At 42.1% G+C, this 24,355-nt stretch overlaps 2 protein-coding genes across 4 annotated transcripts in view; one reads left to right on the top strand and one right to left on the bottom strand.

The window, feature by feature from the left end:
- Positions 1-17,433, bottom strand: part of lmo4b (LIM domain only 4b) — a 50,172-nt gene extending 32,739 nt beyond the window's left edge. The window contains exons 1-2 of the mRNA XM_046299991.1: positions 16,882-17,433; positions 11,952-12,192 (exon numbers count right to left, since the gene is read on the bottom strand). Of these exons, the coding sequence (XP_046155947.1) occupies positions 11,952-12,187 (236 nt within the window). The 5' untranslated portion in view covers positions 12,188-12,192; positions 16,882-17,433. The remainder of the gene's footprint in view (positions 1-11,951; positions 12,193-16,881) is intronic.
- The window catches only part of dzip1l (DAZ interacting zinc finger protein 1-like), a 1,064,069-nt gene that overhangs the window by 834,821 nt on the left and 204,893 nt on the right, over positions 1-24,355 (top strand). The window lies entirely within an intron of this gene.

Raw genomic sequence — 24,355 nt, 5'->3', positions numbered from 1 at the left:
TATTATAGTATAGTGTATTATAGCATAGTGTATTATAGTATAGTGTATTATAGCATAGTGTATTATAGTATAGTGTATTATAGCATAGTGTATTATAGTATGGTGTATTATAGTACGGTGTATTATAGTATAGTGTATTATAGCATAGTGTATTATAGTATAGTGTATTATAGCATAGTGTATTATAGCATGGTGTATGGTGTATTATAGTATGGTGTATTATAGTATAGCGTATTATAGCATAGTGTATTATAGTATAGTGTATTATAGCATGGTGTATTATAGTATGGTGTATTATAGTATAGTGTATTATAGTATAGTGTATTATAGTATGGTGTATTATAGTATGGTGTATTATAGTACGGTGTATTATAGTATAGTGTATTATAGTACGGTGTAGTATAGTATGGTGTATTATAGTATGGTGTATTATAGTACGGTGTATTATAGTATAGTGTATTATAGTACGATGTAGTATAGTATGGTGTATTATAGTATGGTGTATTATAGTATGGTGTATTATAGTATAGTGTATTATAGTATAGTGTATTATAGTATGGTGTATTATAGTACGGTGTATTATAGTATAGTGTATTATAGTACGGTGTAGTATAGTATGGTGTATTATAATATGGTGTATTATAGTATGGTGTATTATAGTATAGTGTATTATAGTATAGTGTATTATAGTATGGTGTATTATAGTATGGTGTATTATAGTACGGTGTATTATAGTATAGTGTATTATAGTACGGTGTAGTATAGTATGGTGTATTATAGTATAGTGTATTATAGTATAGTGTATTATAGTATGGTGTATTATAGTATGGTGTATTATAGTATAATGTATTATAGTATGGTGTATTATAGTATGGTGTATTATAGTGTAGCGTATTATAGTATGGTGTATTATAGTATGGTGTATTATAGTATGGTGTATTATAGTACGGTGTATTATAGTATAGTGTATTATAGTATAGTGTATTATAGTATGGTGTATTATAGTACAGTGTATTATAGTATGGTGTATTATAGTATAGTGTATTATAGTATGGTGTATTATAATATGGTGTATTATAGTATGGTGTATTATAGTATAATGTATTATAGTATAGTGTATTATAGTATAGCGTATTATAGCATAGTGTATTATAGTATGGTGTATTATAGTACGGTGTATTATAGTATAGTGTATTATAGTATGGTGTATTATAGTACAGTGTATTATAGTACAGTGTATTATAGTACAATGTATTATAGTATAGTGTATTATAGTATAGTGTATTATAGTATAGTGTATTATAGTATGGTGTATTATAGTACGGTGTATGTTGTATTATAGTAAGGTGTATTATAGTATGGTGTATTATAGTATAGTATATTATAGTACGGTGTATTATAGCATGGTGTATTATAGTATAGTGTATTATAGTATAGTGTATTATAGTATGGTGTATTATAGTATAGTGTATTATAGTATGGTGTATTATAGTATGGTGTATTATAGTACGGTGTATGGTGTATTATAGTACGGTGTATGGTGTATTATAGTATGGTGTATTATAGTATAGTGTATTATAGTATGGTGTATTATAGTATGGTGTATTATAGTACGGTGTATGGTGTATTATAGTACGGTGTATGGTGTGTTATAGTACGGTGTATGGTGTATTATAGTATAGTGTATTATAGTATGGTGTATTATAGTATGGTGTATTATAGTATGGTGTATTATAGTACGGTGTATGGTGTATTATAGCATGGTGTATTATAGTATGGTGTATTATAGTACGGTGTATGGTGTATTATAGTACGGTGTATGGTGTATTATAGTACGGTGTATGGTGTATTATAGTATAGTGTATTATAGTATGGTGTATTATAGTATGGTGTATTATAGTATGGTGTATTATAGTACGGTGTATGGTGTATTATAGTATGGTGTATTATAGTACGGTGTATGGTGTATTATAGTACGGTGTATGGTGTATTATAGTACGGTGTATGGTGTATTATAGTATGGTGTATTATAGTATGGTGTATTATAGTATGGTGTATTATAGTATGGTGTATTATAGTATGGTGTATTATAGTAAGGTGTATTTCCTGCTCTCCAGGACACCTACACCACCTGATGTCACAGAAAGGCCAAAAAGATCATCAAGGACAACAACCACCCGAACCACTGCCTGTTCACCCCGCTATCATCCAGAAGGCGAGGTCAGTACAGGTGCATCAAATCAGGGACCGAGAGACTGAAAAACAGCTTCTATCTCAAGGCCATCAGACTGTTAAACAGCCACCACTAACATTGAGTGGCTGCTGCCAACATACTGACTCAAATCTCTAGCCACTTTGATCATAAAAAATTGGATGTATTAAATGTATCACTAGTCTCTTTTTAAACAATGCCACTTTATATAATGTTTACATACCCTACATTACTCATCTCATATGTATCTACTGTATTCTATACCATCTACTGCATGTTGCCTATGCCGCACGGCCATCGCTCATCCATATATTTATATGTACATATTCTTATTACTTCCTTTACACTTGTGTATAAGGTAGTTGTTGTGAAATTGTTAGATTACTTGTTAGATATTGATGCACGGTCGGGACTAGAAGCACAAGCATTTCGCAACACTCGCATTTACATCTGATAACCATGTGTATGTGACCAAACAAATTTGATTTGATTTATTACAGATACGGTTTATTATATTATGGTGTATAGTATTGTGTGTATAGTATGGTGTATTATAGTACGATATATAGTATGGTGTTTAGTACAGTGTATTATACTATGGTGTATAGTATGATGTATATTAGTACAGTGTATATTACAGTGTATTATAGTACAGTGTATTATAGTATGGTGTATTATAGTATGGTGTATTATAGTACGATATATAGTATGGTGTTTAGTACAGTGTATTATACTATGGTGTATTATAGTATGGTGTAAAGTATAATGTATAGTATAGTGTATTATAGTACAGTGTATTATAGTACAGTATATTACAGTATGGTACAATATTATAGTACAGTGTATTATAGTATGGTGTATAGTACGGTGTATAATAGTATAGTGTAAAGTACAATGTATAGTATAGTGTATTATAGTATGGTGTATTATAGTATAGTGTATTATAGTATGGTGTATTATAGTACAGTGTATTATAGTATGGTGTATTATAGTACAGTGTATTATAGTATGGTGTATTATAGTATAGTGTAAAGTACAATGTATAGTATAGTGTATTATAGTACAGTGTATTATAGTATGGTGTATTATAGTATGGTGTATTATAGTATAGTGTATTATAGTACAGTATATTACAGTATGGTACAATATTATAGTACAGTGTATTATAGTACAGTGTATTATAGTATGGTGTATTTTAATACAGTGTATTATAGTACAGTATATTATAGTATGGTGTATTATAGTATAGTGTATTATAGTATAGTGTATTATAGTACAGTATATTACAGTATGGTACAATATTATAGTACAGTGTATTATAGTACAGTGTATTATACTACAGTGTAATATAGTACTTGTATAGTACAGTGTTTTATAGTACAGTGTATAGTACAGTGTAATATAGTATGTGTATAGTATGGTGTTTTATAGTACAGTGTAATATAGTATGTGTATAGTATGGTGTTTTATAGTACAGTGTAATACAGTACGTGTATAGTATGGTGTTTTATAGTACAGTGTATAGTACAGTGTAATATAGTATATGTATAGTATGGTGTTTTATAGTACAGTGTAATACAGTATGTGTATAGTACAGTGTAATATAGTATGTGTATAGTACAGTGTAATATAGTATGTGTATATTATGGTGTTTTATAGAACAGTGTAATACAGTATGTGTATAGTACAGTGTAATACAGTATGTGTATAGTACAGTGTAATATAGTATGTGTATAGTATGGTGTATTATAGTACAGTGTAATACAGTATGTGTATAGTACAGTGTAATACAGTATGTGTATAGTACAGTGTAATATAGTATGGTGTATTATAGTATGGTGTATTATAGTATAGTGTATTATAGTATGGTGTATTATAGTACAGTGTAATATAGTATGTGTATCGTATGGTGTTTTATAATACAGTGTAATGATGATCCGGTTCCGGTTGGAGCGAGTGGTCGCATCTGCACGTCGCTCCAACGGGTAGTATAACTTTTTCATTATATTTCATTATATCACAACGGTTTGATTTGTCTTATCTTAGCAATTTCTTCTCAGCTAGCTACATAGCCGTCTTTGTATCAAAGATAATTGCGTAATTATCGTATTTCGCCGTCCTAACGTAGTCTTCACTAGCCAGCTAGCTAACGTCCACTGATTAGCTGCACTGAGAAACTTTTACACTCAACTGAACGACTTGATTAGTTTAGTGTTAGCTACCTACATAGCTGTCTTTGCTGTCTTCGTATCATCGTATCATCGTATCCAAGATAATTGTGTTGTTTAGGTTTAGAGTGTGTAGTCTTAGAGTGATTATCTTAATTTACCGAGGTTAGCTAGCCAGCTATTTGTCGTCCTTAACGTAGGTGACTCTGCTAGCTAGCCAACAGCTAGCCAACGCTAGCCAACGTCTTCTGTATAGAACTCAACTACCCGGTCGCATTCACAGGTTGTATCACATTTTCACTTCATTTCATTACAGTACAACGGTTTGATTTGTTTGATCGTAGCTAGCTACTTAGCTAGCTACATAGCCGTCTTTGTATCAAAGATAATTGTGTAGTCTAGAGCGATTTTCTAGGTTCGCTAGCCATCTATTGTCGTTCTTTTAACGCAACGTAACGTAAACAACACTGCTAGCTAGCCTGCTAGCCCCGAATAGCAACACTGCAGAAACTATTACACTCAACGGAATGACTTGATTAGTGTAGTGTCAACAACGCACCCACTGCCAGCTGGCCTACTTCAGCAGTACTGTATCATTTTAATCATTTTAGTCAATAAGATTCTTGCTACGTAGCTTAACTTTCTGAACATTCGAGACGTGTAGTCCACTTGTCATTCCAATCTCCTTTGCATTAGCGTAGCCTCTTCTGTAGCCTGTCAACTATGTGTCTGTTTATCCCTGTTCTCTCCTCTCTGCACAGACCATACAAACGCTCCTCACCGCGTGGCCGCGGCCACCCTACTCTGGTGGTCCCAGCGCGCACGACCCACGTGGAGTTCCAGGTCTCCGGTAGCCTCTGGAACTGCCAATCTGCGGTCAACAAGGCAGAGTTCATCTCAGCCTATGCCTCCCTCCAGTCCCTCGACTTCTTGGCACTGACGGAAACATGGATCACCACAGACAACACTGCTACTCCTACTGCTCTCTCTTCGTCCGCCCACGTGTTCTCGCACACCCCGAGAGCATCTGGTCAGCGGGGTGGTGGCACCGGGATCCTCATCTCTCCCAAGTGGTCATTCTCTCTTTCTCCCCTTACCCATCTGTCTATCGCCTCCTTTGAATTCCATGCTGTCACAGTTACTAGCCCTTTCAAGCTTAACATCCTTATCATTTATCGCCCTCCAGGTTCCCTCGGAGAGTTCATCAATGAGCTTGATGCCTTGATAAGCTCCTTTCCTGAGGACGGCTCACCTCTCACAGTTCTGGGCGACTTTAACCTCCCCACGTCTACCTTTGACTCTTTCCTCTCTGCCTCCTTCTTTCCACTCCTCTCCTCTTTTGACCTCACCCTCTCACCTTCCCCCCCTACTCACAAGGCAGGCAATACGCTCGACCTCATCTTTACTAGATGCTGTTCTTCCACTAACCTCACTGCAACTCCCCTCCAAGTCTCCGACCACTGCCTTGTATCCTTTTCCCTCTCGCTCTCATCCAACACCTCCCACACTGCCCCTACTCGGATGGTATCGCGCCGTCCCAACCTTCGCTCTCTCTCCCCCGCTACTCTCTCCTCTTCCATCCTATCATCTCTTCCCTCCGCTCAAACCTTCTCCCACCTATCTCCTGATTCTGCCTCCTCAACCCTCCTCTCCTCCCTCTCTGCATCCCTTGACTCTCTATGTCCCCTATCCTCCAGGCCGGCTCGGTCCTCCCCTCCCGCTCCGTGGCTCGATGACTCATTGCGAGCTCACAGAACAGGGCTCCGGGCAGCCGAGCGGAAATGGAGGAAAACTCGCCTCCCTGCGGACCTGGCATCCTTTCACTCCCTCCTCTCTACATTTTCCTCCTCTGTCTCTGCTGCTAAAGCCACTTTCTACCACGCTAAATTCCAAGCATCTGCCTCTAACCCTAGGAAGCTCTTTGCCACCTTCTCCTCCCTCCTGAATCCTCCGCCCCCTCCCCCCTCCTCCCTCTCTGCAGATGACTTCGTCAACCATTTTGAAAAGAAGGTCGACGACATCCGATCCTCGTTTGCTAAGTCAAACGACACCGCTGGTTCTGCTCACACTGCCCTACCCTGTGCTCTGACCTCTTTCTCCCCTCTCTCTCCAGATGAAATCTCGCGTCTTGTGACGGCCGGCCGCCCAACAACCTGCCCGCTTGACCCTATCCCCTCCTCTCTTCTCCAGACCATTTCCGGAGACCTTCTCCCTTACCTCACCTCGCTCATCAACTCATCCCTGACCGTTGGCTACGTCCCTTCCGTCTTCAAGAGAGCGAGAGTTGCACCCCTTCTGAAAAAACCTACACTCGATCCCTCCGATGTCAACAATTACAGACCAGTATCCCTTCTTTCTTTTCTCTCCAAAACTCTTGAACGTGCCGTCCTTGGCCAGCTCTCCCGCTATCTCTCTCTGAATGACCTTCTTGATCCAAATCAGTCAGGTTTCAAGACTAGTCATTCAACTGAGACTGCTCTCCTCTGTATCACGGAGGCGCTCCGCACTGCTAAAGCTAACTCTCTCTCCTCTGCTCTCATCCTTCTAGATCTATCGGCTGCCTTCGATACTGTGAACCATCAGATCCTCCTCTCCACCCTCTCCGAGTTGGGCATCTCCGGCGCGGCCCACGCTTGGATTGCGTCCTACCTGACAGGTCGCTCCTACCAGGTGGCGTGGCGAGAATCTGTCTCCTCACCACGCGCTCTCACCACTGGTGTCCCCCAGGGCTCTGTTCTTGGCCCTCTCCTATTCTCGCTATACACCAAGTCACTTGGCTCTGTCATAACCTCACATGGTCTCTCTTATCATTGCTATGCAGACGACACACAATTAATCTTCTCCTTTCCCCCTTCTGATGACCAGGTGGCGAATCGCATCTCTGCATGTCTGGCAGACATATCAGTGTGGATGACGGATCACCACCTCAAGCTGAACCTCGGCAAGACGGAGCTGCTCTTCCTCCCGGGGAAGGACTGCCCGTTCCATGATCTCGCCATCACGGTCGACAACTCCATTGTGTCCTCCTCCCAGAGCGCCAAGAACCTTGGCGTGATCCTGGACAACACCCTGTCGTTCTCAACTAACATCAAGGCGGTGGCCCGTTCCTGTAGGTTCATGCTCTACAACATCCGCAGAGTACGACCCTGCCTCACACAGGAAGCGGCGCAGGTCCTAATCCAGGCACTTGTCATCTCCCGTCTGGATTACTGCAACTCGCTGTTGGCTGGGCTCCCTGCCTGTGCCATTAAACCCCTTCAACTCATCCAGAACGCCGCAGCCCGTCTGGTGTTCAACCTTCCCAAGTTCTCTCACGTCACCCCGCTCCTCCGTTCTCTCCACTGGCTTCCAGTTGAAGCTCGCATCCGCTACAAGACCATGGTGCTTGCCTACGGAGCTGTGAGGGGAACGGCACCTCAGTACCTCCAGGCTCTGATCAGGCCCTACACCCAAACAAGGGCACTGCGTTCATCCACCTCTGGCCTGCTCGCCTCCCTACCACTGAGGAAGTACAGCTCCCGCTCAGCCCAGTCAAAACTGTTCGCTGCCCTGGCCCCCCAATGGTGGAACAAACTCCCTCACGACGCCAGGACAGCGGAGTCAATCACCACCTTCCGGAGACACCTGAAACCCCACCTCTTTAAGGAATACCTAGGATAGGTTAAGTAATCCCTCTCACCCCACCCCCCTAAGTTTTAGATGCACTATTGTTAAGTGACTGTCCCACTGGATGTCATAAGGTGAATGCACCAATTTGTAAGTCGCTCTGGATAAGAGCGTCTGCTAAATGACTTAAATGTAAATGTAATGTAAATGTATGTGTATAGTACAGTGTAATATAGTATAGTGTATAGTACAGTGTTTTATAGTACAGTGTAATATAGTATGGGTATAGTACAGTGTAATATAGTATGGGTATAGTATGGTGTTTATAGTACAGTGTATAGTACAGTGTAATACAGTATGTGTATAGTATGGTCTATAGTGTGTATAGTGTTTGTATCTGCCTGCCTGTGTTGGTACATAGCAGCAGCATGTCACTGAGTATTAACTCAATTACTAGCAGCACAGCACAGTACAGCACAGTACAGTACAGCACAGCACAGCACAGCACAGTACAGCACAGTACAGTACAGCACAGCACAGTACAGTACAGCACAGTACAGTACAGTACAGTACAGTACAGTACAGCACAGTACAGTACAGCACAGCACAGCACAGCACAGCACAGTACAGCACAGTACAGCACAGTACAGTACAGTACAGCACAGCACAGCACAGCACAGTACAGCACAGTACAGTACAGCACAGTACAGTACAGTACAGCACAGTACAGTACAGTACAGTACAGCACAGTACAGTACAGTACAGCACAGCACAGCACAGCACAGTACAGTACAGTACAGTACAGCACAGTACAGTACAGTACAGTACAGCACAGTACAGTACAGCACAGTACAGTACAGCACAGTACAGTACAGCACAGTACAGCACAGTACAGCACAGTACAGTACAGCACAGTACAGTACAGTACAGCACAGCACAGTACAGTACAGCACAGTACAGCACAGTACAGTACAGCACAGTACAGCACAGTACAGTACAGTACAGCACAGCACAGTACAGTACAGCACAGTACAGCACAGTACAGTACAGTACAGCACAGCACAGCACAGCACAGTACAGCACAGTACAGCACAGTACAGTACAGTACAGCACAGCACAGTACAGTACAGCACAGTACAGCACAGTACAGCACAGTACAGTACACCACACTACAGTACAGCACAGTACAGTACAGCACAGTACAGTACAGCACAGTACAGTATAGTACAGCACAGTACAGCACAGTACAACACAGCACAGTACAGCACAGTACAGCACAGTACAGCACAGCACAGCACGCTACAGTACAGCACACTACAGTACAGCACATTACAGCACAGCACACTACAGTACAGCACAGTACAGTACAGCACAGCACAGTACAGCACAGTACAGTACAGTACAGCACAGTACAGTACAGCACAGTACAGCACAGCACAGCACAGTACAGCACAGCACACTACAGTACAGCACAGCACAGCACAGTACAGCACAGCACACTACAGTACAGCACAGCACAGTACAGCACAGCACACTACAGTACAGCACAGTACAGCACAGCACACTACAGTACAGCACAGTACAGAGCATTCAGATTATATCATATATGATCACTGCAAAACAAAATGCATGCATATATAACTGTCCATTTCTGTAAGACAAACAATATCAGAAAATACCTCTTATTACAATAAATATTTATCAAAATAAAAATAAATAACAAACTATGTTTACTGTTTGGCAATAGTCTGTACTATATATATATATATATATATATATATATATATATATATATATATATATATATATATATATATATATATATATATATTTTTTTTTTTTAAGTAGTGTGACACAGTCTAAAGCGAAAAGTATTTGCTAAGAAAAATCTACTTAATCAACTCTTGTTATTATATTGTGGTCTATTATGAAAAGTGTTCTCCTGATCCTTGCACTGTGTCTCTACCCACTGAGTGGTTTGGCTCGTCTTCGCAAGGTCAAATTGTTGAACGATCAGGCTGTCAAATCAGGCGATTCCGCATTAGCAGAATGAGACCGTCTGCCGTCATCAAGCGCTAGCTGGTTAAGTGTTCCACACACTTTATATAAATATTTAAAAAGACCGTCTTTGTTAATTAAATTATCTCTTTTCTGATACACAAACTTGCCAAACAGGATGAGAAACCCTTTTAAATTCCCCCAGTGCTAAAAGGTGCCTGTCCTGTATAGTCTCTCCTAGCATCTCGTAAAGCAAATACAAACCCTGGGGAACAGCCCTGAGCCAGGCTCCCACCTTTTGCTGCTTGATGAAAAATGGCACGATGAACAAACAGACGTGCAGATGTTCTATTAGAAAAAGACTGTTTTTCGTCTTGTTCTCTGTCAACATGCCAGCAGTCAGTTTGACCTCTTTTTAAGAATAGTACGGAGAGAATTCAACGAGGAGGGACTTTTAAACAAGGCCCGACGTCGGGTGAATTTGAAAAACGTGTTCTCCATATTCTGAATGGAAAAAACATTCCTTGCTTCCATACATCGTTATATAGCCTGTAACATATGTCAACAACTCCTTCATTTCATATCCATGACTTAATTCATTCCACATCTCGATAGAAGAATACATAAGGTGCACTTTTCCTAACTAGCAACAAAAATGTTCTCCTTTCTTTTCTATTGTCCCAGAAACCAAGGCGTCCCCTTTAAACCAGGGCGTCCCCTTTAAACCAGGGCGTCCCCTTTAAACCAGGGCATCCCATTTAAACCAAGGCGTCCCATTTAAACCAAGGCGTCCCATTTAAACCAGGGCATCCCCTTTAAACCAGGGCATCCCCTTTAACCAGGACATCCCCTTTAAACCAGGGCGTCCCCTTTAAACCAAGGCGTCCCATTTAAATCAGGGCGTACCCTTTAAACCAGGGCATCCCCTTGAAACCAGAGCGTCCCATTTAAACCAAGGCATCCCCTTTAAACCAGGGCGTTCCATTTAAACCAGGACATCCCCTTTAAACCAGGGCGTCCCCTTGAAACCAGAGCGTCCCATTTAAACCAAGGCATCCCCTTTAAACCAGGACGTTCCATTTAAACCAGGACGTTCCATTTAAACCAGGGCGTTCCATTTAAACCAGGGCGTTCCATTTAAACCAGGGCGTCCCCTTTAAACCAGGGCGTCCCCTTGAAACCAGGGCGTCCCCTTTAAACCCGGGCGTCCCCTTTAAACCAGGGCGTCCCCTTTAAACCAGGGCGTCCCCTTTAAACCAGGGCGTCCCCTTTAAACCAGGGCATCCCCTTTAAACCAGGGCATCCCCTTTAAACCAGGGCGTCCTCCTTTAAACCAGGGCATCCCCTTTAAACCAGGGCATCCCCTTTAAACCAGGGCATCCCCTTTAAACCAGGGCATCCCCTTTAAACCAGGGCATCCCCTTTAAACCAGGGCGTCCCCTTTAAACCAGGGCATCCCCTTTAAACTAGGGCATCCCCTTTAAACCCGGGTGTCACCTTTAAACCAGGGCGTCCCCTTTAAACCAGGGCGTCCCCTTTAAACCAGGGCATCCCCTTTAAACCAGGGCATCCCCTTTAAACCAGGGCATCCCCTTTAAACCCGGGTGTCACCTTTATTTTTCTTGACAGTAACATTTTTCTTGTCAGGAAATGAATGTGGGACATAGATCCATCGATATAAGTTGTCATTCCAGAATAGAAAATGATATACAGTATGTTACGGTATCTGTACACTTGCTTGAGGGCAGATCTGTACCGCACAATACACACACGCAAACAGACCAAAGCACCCAAACAGACAGAAACACATAAACACCCACACATGTTACCTGTATGTACCCTCGCTGAAGGGTGATCTGCACAATTCACACACACACACAGCCACCTGCGCCCGAGCCCTCAACCGATGTTAACACAAACTCACACATTCCCAGCAGGCCCTGCCGACCTTAACCCGCCAGTCTCACCTGATGTAGTCGTTTCTGCAGAGGATCATGCCGCTCTTGGTGTAACAGGAGGTGCCTATCTCCCCCAGCTGGGCCTGGCAGCAGGAGCACTTAAGGCATCGGCTGTGCCAGTAGCTGTCCATGGTATAGAGAAGGAAGCGGTCAGCGATCTTCCCCCCGCAGCCCGCACACCTCTTCCAGGACAGGGACCCTGCTCCCACCGGAGGGGGCTGGCTGCTACCTCCAGGATTCACCATGGTCCCTAAGTGAAGAAATAACAAGAGACACAAACATGTTGATATCAGTAGTTGTCACTGGTTAAGAAATACAGAAACGATAAGGATTCCTGCTAGTATTGATTTTGAAGCATTGTTCCTGGTTATGAAGAAAAAAACACAAGCGATTAAGAAGGTTGTTATGAGACTGGTGGTGACTAACAGGTGGTGACTAACAGGTGGTGACTGACAGGTGGTGACTGACAGGTGGTGACTAACAGGTGGTGACTAACAGGTGGTGACTAACAGGTGGTGACTAACAGGTGGTGACTGACAGGTGGTGACTGACAGGTGGTGACTAACAGGTGGTGACTAACAGGTGGTGACTGACAGGTGGTGACTGACAGGTGGTGACTGACAGGTGGTGACTGACAGGTGGTGACTGACAGGTGATGACTGACAGGTGGTGACTGACGGGTGGTGACTGACAGGTGGTGACTGACAGGTGGTGACTGACGGGTGGCGACTGACAGGTGGTGACTAACAGTTGATGACTGACAGGTGGTGACTGATGGGTAGTGACTGACGGGTGGTGACTAACAGGTGGTGACTGACAGGTGGTGACTGACAGGTGGTGACTAACAGGTGGTGACTAACAGGTGGTGACTAACAGGTGGTGACGGACAGGTGGTGACTGACAGGTGGTGACTAACAGGTGGTGACTGACAGGTGGTGACTGACAGGTGGTGACTAACAGGTGGTGACTGACAGGTGGTGACTAACAGGTGGTGACTGACAGGTGGTGACTGACATGTGGTGACTAACAGGTGGTGACTGACAGGTGGTGACTGACAGGTGGTGACTGACAGGTGGTGACTGACAGGTGGTGACTAACAGGTGGTGACTAACAGGTGGTGACTGACAGGTGGTGACTGACAGGTGGTGACTGACAGGTGGTGACTAACAGGTGGTGACTAACAGGTGGTGACTGACAGGTGGTGACTGACAGGTGGTGACTGACAGGTGGTGACTGACAGGTAGTGACTGACGGGTGGTGACTAACAGGTGGTGACTAACAGGTGGTGACTAACAGGTGGTGACTAACAGGTGGTGACTGACAGGTGGTGACTAACAGGTGGTGACTGACAGGTGGTGACTAACAGGTGGTGACTGACAGGTGGTGACTAACAGGTGGTGACACCTGGAACATATTAAGACAAGAAAAAGGTGGCTGACCGAAACAACAAAACAATAAACATTGCAGAGTTTATAGGTTATAGGTTATATCTTGTTGTGTGCAGGAATTCACTTTTCTACAACCTGTAAGGCAGCACTCAGATGTTTCAGATGGTGTTTTCAGGGATTGTTAACTAAAATATTGTTGTCTGACACAGTGCACTTTGTGGTTTATGGAAACTCTTTTTGAAACATTGCGGTTTATGGAAACATTTTTTGAAACATTGCGGTTTATGGCAGCTCATATTGGAACATTGTGGTTTATGGCAGCTCATATTGGAAACATTGCGGTTTACGGCAGCTCATATTGAAACATTGTGGTTTATGGCAGCTCATATTGGAACATTGTGGTTTATGGCAGCTCATATTGGAACATTGTGGTTTATGGCAGCTCATATTGGAACATTGCGGTTTATGGCAGCTCATATTGGAAACATTGCGGTTTATGGCAGCTCATATTGGAACATTGCGGTTTATGGCAGCTCATATTGGAACATTGTGGTTTATGGCAGCTCATATTGGAAACATTGCGGTTTACGGCAGCTCATATTGAAACATTGTGGTTTATGGCAGCTCATATTGGAACATTGTGGTTTATGGCAGCTCATATTGGAACATTGTGGTTTATGGCAGCTCATATTGGAACATTGCGGTTTATGGCAGCTCATATTGGAAACATTGCGGTTTATGGCAGCTCATATTGGAACATTGCGGTTTATGGCAGCTCATATTGGAACATTGTGGTTTATGGCAGCTCATATTGAAACATTGTGGTTTATGGCAGCTCATATTGGAACATTGTGGTTTATGGCAGCTCATATTGGAACATTGTGGTTTATGGCAGCTCATATTGAAACATTGCGGTTTATGGCAGCTCATATTGGAACATTGTGGTTTATGGCAGCTCATATTGAAACATTGTGGTTTATGGCAGCTCATATTGGAACATTGTGGTTTATGGCAGCTCATATTGGAACATTGTGGTTTATGGCAGCTCATATTGAAACATTGCGGTTTATGGCAGCTCATATTGGAACATTGCGGTTTATGGCAGCTCATATTGGAACATTGTGGTTTATGGCAGCTCATATTGGAACATTGCGGTTTATGGCAGCTCATATTGGAACATTGCGTTTTATGGCAGCTCATACTGGAACATTGTTTTTTATGGCAGCTCATATTGGAACATTGTGGTTTATGGCAGCTCATATTGGAACATTGTGGTTTATGGCAGCTCATATTGGAACTACAAGTATTCTACATTCTACATTCATTTTATATTTCAAACAAAAGTGTGCTTATTATTGAGATGAGACTTACATTTATTTTAAATATACTTGTAGCAAAAGTTTTATAATGGCCAATTTACAACGCAGTCACGACTTAATTTTTGGTCCAAAGCAGCATTTTGGCAGCCAAGCTACAAAAATAGGCCTATACATGTGAAGTTGAACCAACTGAATTTTCAATTAGCCTACATTTGAATTCCTGGTCGACAGAGAGGCCAGTGTTGTAACAAGGTAATTAAAGTAGTGTTAAATTACGCTGTTTTCTCGGGGTCACGTGATCAGCCACATGTAAACCACACCTCATCCTCACCAACGAGGCAACCCAGGCAGGCTGAAAAAGCTCTAGTCTGAGACAGACAGTGTCTGTAGTGTCTGTCGGTTGTTTGTGGGGAAAAAAAGCTCCAGTTTGGGTCCGATAGCATCGGTAATGTTGTCTGTAGTCTGTCAAAGCTTTATGTTGACTTTCTGTCTGTAGGTCGTCTGTAGTACAAACAACTGACAGACCATATTGACCTATACCTACAGAGTGCTATTCCAGACAAAAATCTTCCCAATGTGGCATCCATAAGTTATTAGCCTGTTAAAGTCAGATGAAGTATTCGCAAAGCTGTAAAAGGACTGCAGACTGTAATAATTGTATTTATAAACTCTTCCGTCCCTTCCTCAGTGGTTCTGTTCCAGAGTTACAGAGGAGAAGGGCTACAACTCATTTACTGTACCAAATCTGCACTTGATCTTTCTGACTCTCTCTCTCTTGTCTCTATCTCTCTCTCTCTATATATATATATATATATCCCCACATACACACACACACTGTCTCTCTCCTCTCATCTAAATGCTGTTTTTACTCCATCCATTCTGTGGTTGCGGTGTGATGTGAAGAATGTGTGTTCACTGATAACACCAAGAGCCAGACGAACAATTAGAGCAGAGCTGCACGGGGGCCCTGCCTTTTGTTGGGCTCTTAATGACTTTAGAACAGAACATTACTCTATACCACGCTGTTCTGCACACCTGTCAATGTCCCCTTTCTATGGAAGGCAGAAGGGGGGTCTGCATCGGCTTGTTTCTAACGGAGGGAAGACTGGGTGAACACAGGAGTGCTATTAATTGAAAAACCATCAAAGTTGTATGAGACTTTGCAGGGGGAACGGACCCTATCAATGTTTAGCATGTGTCACCTTTAAAGAGGGACTCAAATGTACTGATATCACGGGCTACTATGGATTAACTTATTACATAGACTATTACTATCCTATTTGTGATAATCTATTTACGCAATGAAAAACACTTTTTGTTCAAACTGATCTGAAACTAATATATTTGAATTCTAATCCTTTCCCAATGTTCAGCATGCAGGGCAGACTTCTAGCTGAGACAAATCTTTGTTGAAAGGTAATTAGAGGAGAAGGGAAGGGGGAGAAAACGCTGCACTGAGAAAAGCATTCACTAACCCCATTAGCAGAGGCTCTTAGGGACAAGCTATACCTTAGTGCTGATTAAATCTAAAAGGAGATGAATCAAAAAGCTGGCCCGAAAGTGACTCCCTGGATAAATAAGATGGGCCATGTCAAGTTTCATTCCGGGTTGGGGAAGAGAGGACATTTGAGGGGGTAAAGCTTTTAACTTAAATGGGCTAACTCAAGTAATTACACGGACAGGCAATTTAGAAGGCAGTGAGATGGAGTCGGGGAGAAATACAAAACAGATCAGGCAACCCAGACCGGCTGCAGCCCAAGGCTAAACAACCCCCATTCCCGTTCTGGCAATCTGATGGTTGCGTTTTAATGGAAAGTAAAAAGTAAATGGAATACACTACAGCAGACTACAGTGGAACACTGTAAAGAAGGTGTTATATGTATTGCCCGTGTCGAGAAAATTCAAACGTGGACAAAATAGAAGGTAAAGAACATGCGTTACTTTGACCAATTCCCGTATTTGAACGCAGACTCTCTATATTTACAAATATACAATCAAATATTGACAGTACGTTATAGAGGTTAGGTTAATTAATAGAATATTAACATGCTATAAAAATCATACGCAAAGACGAACAATAAAAGTATATTATTATCTTTTAGTGGAACCTTTCACACCCAATTGGACCTAAACCTTCATTATTGTTACGTATAACAGGCATTGTAATAAATCACGTTAAAGTGCCATGATGCGACACATTCAGATCCATAATAACAATAATAAAACACCCACCTCGTTTGTCCCGTTTGAGAGTAATGATTGAATCTGTCTGTCACGTAGGTTTCTTAAAAAATGGTATAGCAACTAGGCTTGCATGGACTACTTTGGACCAAAGAGAGAAGAAAATGCAATGAGTCCAGAACACTAGGCTATTGCGTAAATTACAGTGACCAGTCTATAAATCAAACGACAAAACGTGAGACTTCTCCAGCGGTCCCTGTGATCGCGATTCGCGTCCTCGGAAATAGGCTGCTGTGACTGACTGCTGGCAATTGTAAAACGAACGGAGCAAGGCTAATGGAGTTTTCAGATAGTATTTCCACTGGTGCCGTCCCGTTTCTTTCGTAACCAGATGCCAGTCCAACGCTGGATGATCTGCTCTACGCATGCAATAATTAATACAGAAGACCTGGCTGGCACTAAGTTTATAATGATGCACGCACAAGAAAATGTTGCGACAATACGCGACTACTGTCCTCTCTATCTATATATCTCTCTCTCTCTCTTCTGTTCAACGCTACCTTGTCCCCAATGGTCGCCTGCTCTACATTTGACAGTGACAGAACGAAAATCCCAAGTAAACCTCCTCTAGTTGGATGACGTAAACCTCTCTGCAGCCAATCTACACGCGGTCCATTCAAGCGGAATAACAAATCCACCCAATCAGAAGAACGTAGTTAACTTGGACACCAAGCAAAGGAAGAAAAATGCAGCTGAATGAGATATACTCGTCTTGTAGGCTCCGCCGCGGGTCGAAGGAGAGAAACTCATCTTTGTACTGAGAACGGTTACGGTACTACTGTCCCTAATGGCGCCCCAAACAGTTTCACAGTAGGCCCCTGTGTATGACACGTTGTGTTTAGGAAATTAACAACCTCCTAAAAAATTGTCCAAAAAGAACAGCAACATCTCCCCACGGAAAGTCATTACGCACAAATATCGGATCCTTACGCAAAACATTACTCACAGCATTCTTGTCTGCTTGGTTATACTTTAAAATAAGTTGTTCTAATACATGTGTAGTACCAGTAACAAACCAGTAACACCAGTGTAATAGCATGGGGTTACATAGTGCTTTATTAAGGGCGTTAAATGTCATTATTAACGAATATAACTTCAATGCCTTGTTAGTTTTGTGTCGATCTTCATGGACTCTCCACTTGAGAGTGGTTAGACCTACATAAACCCCAGCCCTACCCCTTATCTTTTACAAATAAAACAAAACAAAAATGTAAAGAGTTCGGCCTGTTAAAATTACAGATTGTGCCTTCTTCTTAATATCTCACGAAACAAGTTTAATTCTACCCATAGTTTATGTTTTGTACACTTTTGTAACAGGGAGAACAGCGCCATCATCTGTCAATGAAAGTAACTGCACTCTTTACAATTTACAAAATACAATAAGTTGATGTTTCTGTTGTTATTAATACTGATATTACCATGTGGCTTTTCTTTTTTTTATAGTAACATATGTGTTGTATGGTATAAACCAGAGTGTTATTATATTATTATATATTTATAGCACATTGGTGTACCTGCAGTGTCTTTCTGTTACTAACACTGAGTGCAAAAAACATTAGGAACACCTTCCTATTATTGAGTTGCAACACCCTTTTGCCCTCAGAACAGCCACAATTCATCGGGGCATGGACTACAAGATGTCAAAAGTGTTCCACAGGGATGCTGGCCCATGTTGACTCCAATGCTTCACACTGTTGTGTCAAGTTGGCTGGATGTCCTTCAGGTGGTGGACCATTCTTGATACACACGGGAAACTGTTGAGCGTGGAAAAACCCAGCAGCGTTGCAGTTCTTGACACAAACCGGTGCGCCTGGCAACCACTACCATACCTCTGTTCTATGGCACTTAAATATGTTGTTGCCCATTCACCCTCTGAATGACACACAGACACAAACCATGTCTCAATTGTCTCAGGCCACTCCTGCGCTTGCCTTGGCTGTGTGCTTAGGCACGTTGTCCTGTTGGAAGGTGAACCTTCACCCCAGTCTGAGGTCCTGAGTGCTCTGGAACAGGTTTTCATCACTGATCTCTCTGTACTTTGCTCTGTTCATCTTTCCCTCGATCCTGACTAGTCTCCCAGTCCCTGCTGAAAAACACCCCCACAGCATGATGCTGCCACCACCTCGCTTCACCATAGGGATGGAGCAAGGTTTCCTACAGATGTGACAGTTGGCATTCAGGCCATAGAGTTCAATCTTGGTTTCATCAGAATAGAGTATCTGGTTTCTCGTGGACTGAGAGTCCTTTAGATGCCTTTTGGCAAACTCCAAGCGGGCTGTCATGTGCCTTTTACTGAGGAGTGGCGTCCGTCTGGCCACTCGACCATAAAGGCCTGATTGGTGGAGTGCTGCAGAGATGGTTGTCCTTTCGGGAAGGTTCTCCTATCTCCACAGAGGAACTCTGGAGCTCTGTCAGAATGACCATCAGCGTCTTAGTCACCTCCCTGACCAATGCCCTTCTCCAATGATTTCTCAGTTGGGCAGGGCGGCTAGCTCTAAACAGTGGTGTAAAGTACTGTAAAGTACTACTTAAGTAGTTTTTTGGGGGAATCTGTACTTTACTTTACTATTTATATTTTTGACCACTTTGAATTTTACTCCACTACGTTCCAGAAGAAAATAATGTACTTTTTACTCTGTAAATTTTTGCCTCGACACTCAAAAGTTCTCGTTACATTTTGAATGCTTAGCAGGACAGGAAAATGGTCTAATTCACGCACTTAAAGAGAAAACCCCTGGTCATCCCTACTGCCTCTGATCTGGAGGACTCACTAAACAGAGAACATCCCTGGCCATCCCTACAGCCTCTGATCTGGAGGACTCACTAAACAGAGAACATCCCTGGTCATCCCTACAGCCTCTGATCTGGAGGACTCACTAAACAGAGAACATCCCTGGTCATCCCTACTGCCTCTGATCTGGAGGACTCACTAAACAGAGAACATCCCTGGCCATCCCTACAGCCTCTGATCTGGAGGACTCACTAAACAGAGAACATCCCTGGTCATCCCTACAGCCTCTGATCTGGAGGACTCAGTAAACAGAGAACATCCCTGGTCATCCCTACTGCCTCTGATCTGGAGGACTCACTAAACAGAGAACATCCCTGGTCCTCCCTACTGCCTCTGATCTGGAGGACTCACTAAACAGAGAACATCCCTGGTCATCCCTACAGCCTCTGATCTGGAGGACTCAGTAAACAGAGAACATCCCTGGTCATCCCTACTGCCTCTGATCTGGAGGACTCACTAAACAGAGAACATCCCTGGTCATCCCTACAGCCTCTGATCTGGAGGACTCACTAAACAGAGAACATCCCTGGTCATCCATACTGCCTCTGATCTGGAGGACTCACTAAACAGAGAACATCCCTGGTCATCCCTACAGCCTCTGATCTGGAGGACTCACTAAACAGAGAACATCCCTGGTCATCCATACTGCCTCTGATCTGGAGGACTCAGTAAATACAAATGCTTTTTTTTTTTTTTTTAGATGTCTGAGTGTTGGATTGTGCCTCTGGCTATCCGTAAATTTAAAAACAAGAAAATCATGCTGTCTGGTTTGGTTAATATAAGGAATTGGAAATTATTTATATATTTCCTGAAGGATATTTTTCCAATTACATTTACTTTTGATACTTAAAATAAAACTTTTTCTCAAGTAGGATTTTACCCTCTACTTGAGTAATTTTCTATTAAGGTATTTTTACTTTTACTCAAGTATGACTTTGGGTAATTTTTCCACCACTGGCTCTAGGAAGAGTCTTGGTGATTCCAAACTTCTTCCATTTGAGAATGATGGAGGCCACTGTGTTCTTGGGGACCTTCAATGCTGTAGACATTTTTTGGTACCCTTCCCCAGATCTGTGCCTCGACACAATCCTGTCTCGGAGCTCTACGGACAATTCCTTCGACCTCATGGCTTGGTTTCTGCTCTGACATGCACGGTCAACTGTGGGACCTTACATAGACAGGTGTGTGCCTTTCCAAATCATGTTCAATCAATTGAATTTACCACAGATTGACTCCAATCACGTCTTAGAAACTTCTCAAGGATGATCAATGGAAACAGGATGCACCTGAGATCAATTTCAAGTCTCATAGCAAAAGGGTCTGAATACTGATGTAAATAAGGTATTTCTGTTATTTTTGTTAAATAAATTTGCACAAATTTATTAAAACCTTTGTGGCTTTGTCATTATGTGGTATTGTGTGTAGATTGATTAATTAAAATAATGCTGTAAGGTTGAAAAATGTGGAAATGGGAAGGGGGCTAAATGCTTGTAAGGACTGGCGGCAGGAAGTCAGGCGCAGGAGAGCAAAAACTGGGTTTACAACAGAGCAGTTTAATACATAAAACTACCGGCATCCAGAACAAACAATAACTGGGTACAAAACCCGTCGCACACCAGATAAACGTGCACATGCACTTACAATAAACAATTCCGGACAAGGACATGGGGGGGGGGGGGGGGGGGGGGGGGGGCAGAGGGTTAAATACACAACATGTAATGAGGGGAATTGAAACCAGGTGTGTGGGAAGACAAGACAAAACAAATGGAAAATGAAAAGTGGATCGAGGATTGCTAGAAGACCGGTGACGCCGACCGCAGAACGCGTGACAATACTTTCCAAATGCACTGTGACATATATAAATATATATATATATATATATACATATAAAGTACCAGTCAAAAGTTTGGACACACCTACTCATTCAAGGGTATTTATTTAAACTATTTTCTACATTGTAGAATTGTACCTTGTACATTGTATAATAATAGTGAAGACATCACAACTATGAAATAACACATCTGGAATCATGTACTAACCAAAAACGTGCTAGCCACCCTTTGTCTTGATGACAGCTTTGCACACTCTTGGCATTCTCTCAACCAGCTTCATGAGGTAGTCACCTGGAATGCATTTCAATTGTGTTGTGACAAGGTAATGTAGGGATGGTATACAGAAGATGGTCCTTTTTGGTAAAAGACCAAGTCCATATTATGGCAAGAACAGCTAGAATAAGCAAAGAGAAACGACAGTCCATCATTACTTTAAGGCATGAACGTCAGTCAACCCGGAACCATTTCAAGAACATTTAAAGTTTCTTCAAGTGCAGTCGCAAAAACCATCAAGCACTATGATGGAACTGGCTCTCATGAAGACTGCCACAGGAAAGGAAGACCCAGAGTTACCTCTGCTACCTCGGCTGCAATATGTTCAGCCACAGAAGTTGCAGCCCAAATAAATGCTTCACAAAGTTCAAGTAACAGACACACCTCAACATCAACTGTTCAGAGGAGACTGCGAAAATCAGGCCTTCATGGTTGAATTCTTGCAAATGAACCATTACTAAAGGACACCACCAGAAGAAGAGACTTGTTTGGGCCAAGAAACACGAGCAATGGACAATAGACCGGTGGAAATCTGTCCTTTGGTCTGATAAGTCCAAATTAGAGATTTTTGGTTCCAACCGCCGTGTTTCTGTGAGATGCAGAGGAGGTGAACGGATGATCTCTTCTTGTGTGGTTCCCACCGTGAAGCATGGAGGAGGAGGAGGAGATGTGATGGTGTGGGGATGCTTTGCTGGTGACACTGTCTGTGATTTACTTAGAATTCAAGGCACACTTATCCAGCATGGCTACCACAGCATTCTGCAGCGATATGCCATCCCATCTGGTTTGCGCTCAGTGGGACTTGAATTTGTTATTCAACAGGACAGTGACCCAACACACCTGCAGGCTGTGTAAGGGCTATTTGACCAAGAAGGAGTGTGATGGAGTGCTGCATCACATGACCTGGCCTCCACAATCAGCCGACCTCAAACCAATTGAGATGGTTTGGGATGAGTTGGACCGCAGAGTGAAGGAAAAGCAGCCGACAAGTGCTCAGCATATGTGGGAACTCCTTGAAGACTGTTGGAAAAGCATTCTAGGTGAAGCTGGTTGAGAGAATGCCAAGAGTGTGCAAAGTTGTCATCAAGGCAAATGATGGCTACTTTAAAGAATCTCAAATATAAAATATATTTTGATTTGTTGACATTTCTTGAGGTTACTACATGATTCAATGTGTAGTTTCATAGTTTGATGTCTTCACTATTATTCAACAATGTAGAAAATAGTAAAGATAAAGAAAAACCTTCGAATGAGTAGGTGTGTCCAAACTTTTGACTGGTACTGTACATCGATTATGTTTATATATATATATATATAAGTATATAATTATGTTTATATATATATAACTATGTTATTTTTGACTGGTAGTTTATATATAAAGTGCCTTCGGAAAGTCTTTCCACCTCTTAACCTTTTCCACATTTTGTTACGTTACAGTCTTATTCTAAAATGGATTAAAATATATATATATAAATCTCATCAATCTTGACACAATACTCCATAATGACAAAGCAAAATAAGTTTTAAATACATTGTTTTTGCAAATGTATTAAAAACCAAAAAACATATCGTAACGTTTTGTACACTTCAGCTTTCATAAAACTTCAAGATATGAAGAGAAAAGCTGTTTGACATTCAACTTGAGCTTTACAAGACGCAAACTATTAGAATATCCCTGGCTTCATTAACCAGACATCAGATGTGTAAAGGCTCAATATTATTACACTTAAATCATGTAATTGTCCAGGATCCAAGGAGATTGGTACAACATCAGGCTGATTTCCCATCAGTACAGACAGACGATGCTATTCCACCTCTAGAGGTTTGAGTCCCATTCTCCTTGCCATTCTCATAATACCACCTCTCACTCACTAGAACAATACGACTGGAACAGAATACCTTTTCCACCAAGGAATTATTAGTTTATTAAAACAGGGATGAAATTATGAAATTAGTTTGAATGGAAGAGTAGGGCCTCGTAGGAACATCTTTGTTTGTCCTATAGCTCTGCTTTTTAATGAGTGTTTCACAACTGCAAGAAAACATTTGTTCTTTCTTTTTTCGTCTCTTGCAGTAAGATTGGCTTAGTGAAGGGGTGGGGGGTTGGATGGGGGTGGGGGAATTACTCCCCCCTCTGAAATTGTTCTCTCTCTCTCTCTCTCTCTCTCTCTCTCTCTCTCTCTCTCTCTCTCTCTCTCTCTCTCTCTCTCTCTCTCTCTCTCTCTCTCTCTCTCTCTCTCTCTCTCTCTCTCTCTCTCTCTCTCTCTCTTTCTGTCTCCTCTCCACCTCTCTGTCTCCTCTGAGACCCCTCCTCTGTCCAATAGCAGTTTCCCATCAGCCCCAGCATTATTATTTCAAACATACTGGATGAAAGAGGGACAACAATAAGAAGCAACACTATTTAAATGTTTAAACAGAGACAAGAGAGAGAGAGAGAGAGAGAGAGAGAGAGAGAGAGAAAGAGAGGAGAGAGAGAGAGAGAGAGAGAGAGAGAGAGAGAGAGAGAGAGAGAGAGAGAGAGAGAGAGAGAGAGAGAGAGAGAGAGAGAGAGAGAGAGAGAGAGAGAGAG

The sequence above is a fragment of the Oncorhynchus gorbuscha genome, linkage group LG15, assembly GCF_021184085.1.
Source record: "Oncorhynchus gorbuscha isolate QuinsamMale2020 ecotype Even-year linkage group LG15, OgorEven_v1.0, whole genome shotgun sequence".
Classification (NCBI taxonomy): domain Eukaryota; kingdom Metazoa; phylum Chordata; class Actinopteri; order Salmoniformes; family Salmonidae; genus Oncorhynchus; species Oncorhynchus gorbuscha.
The sequence above is the reverse complement of the archived record's forward strand: the minus strand, read 5'-3'. Positions and strand labels throughout refer to the sequence as shown.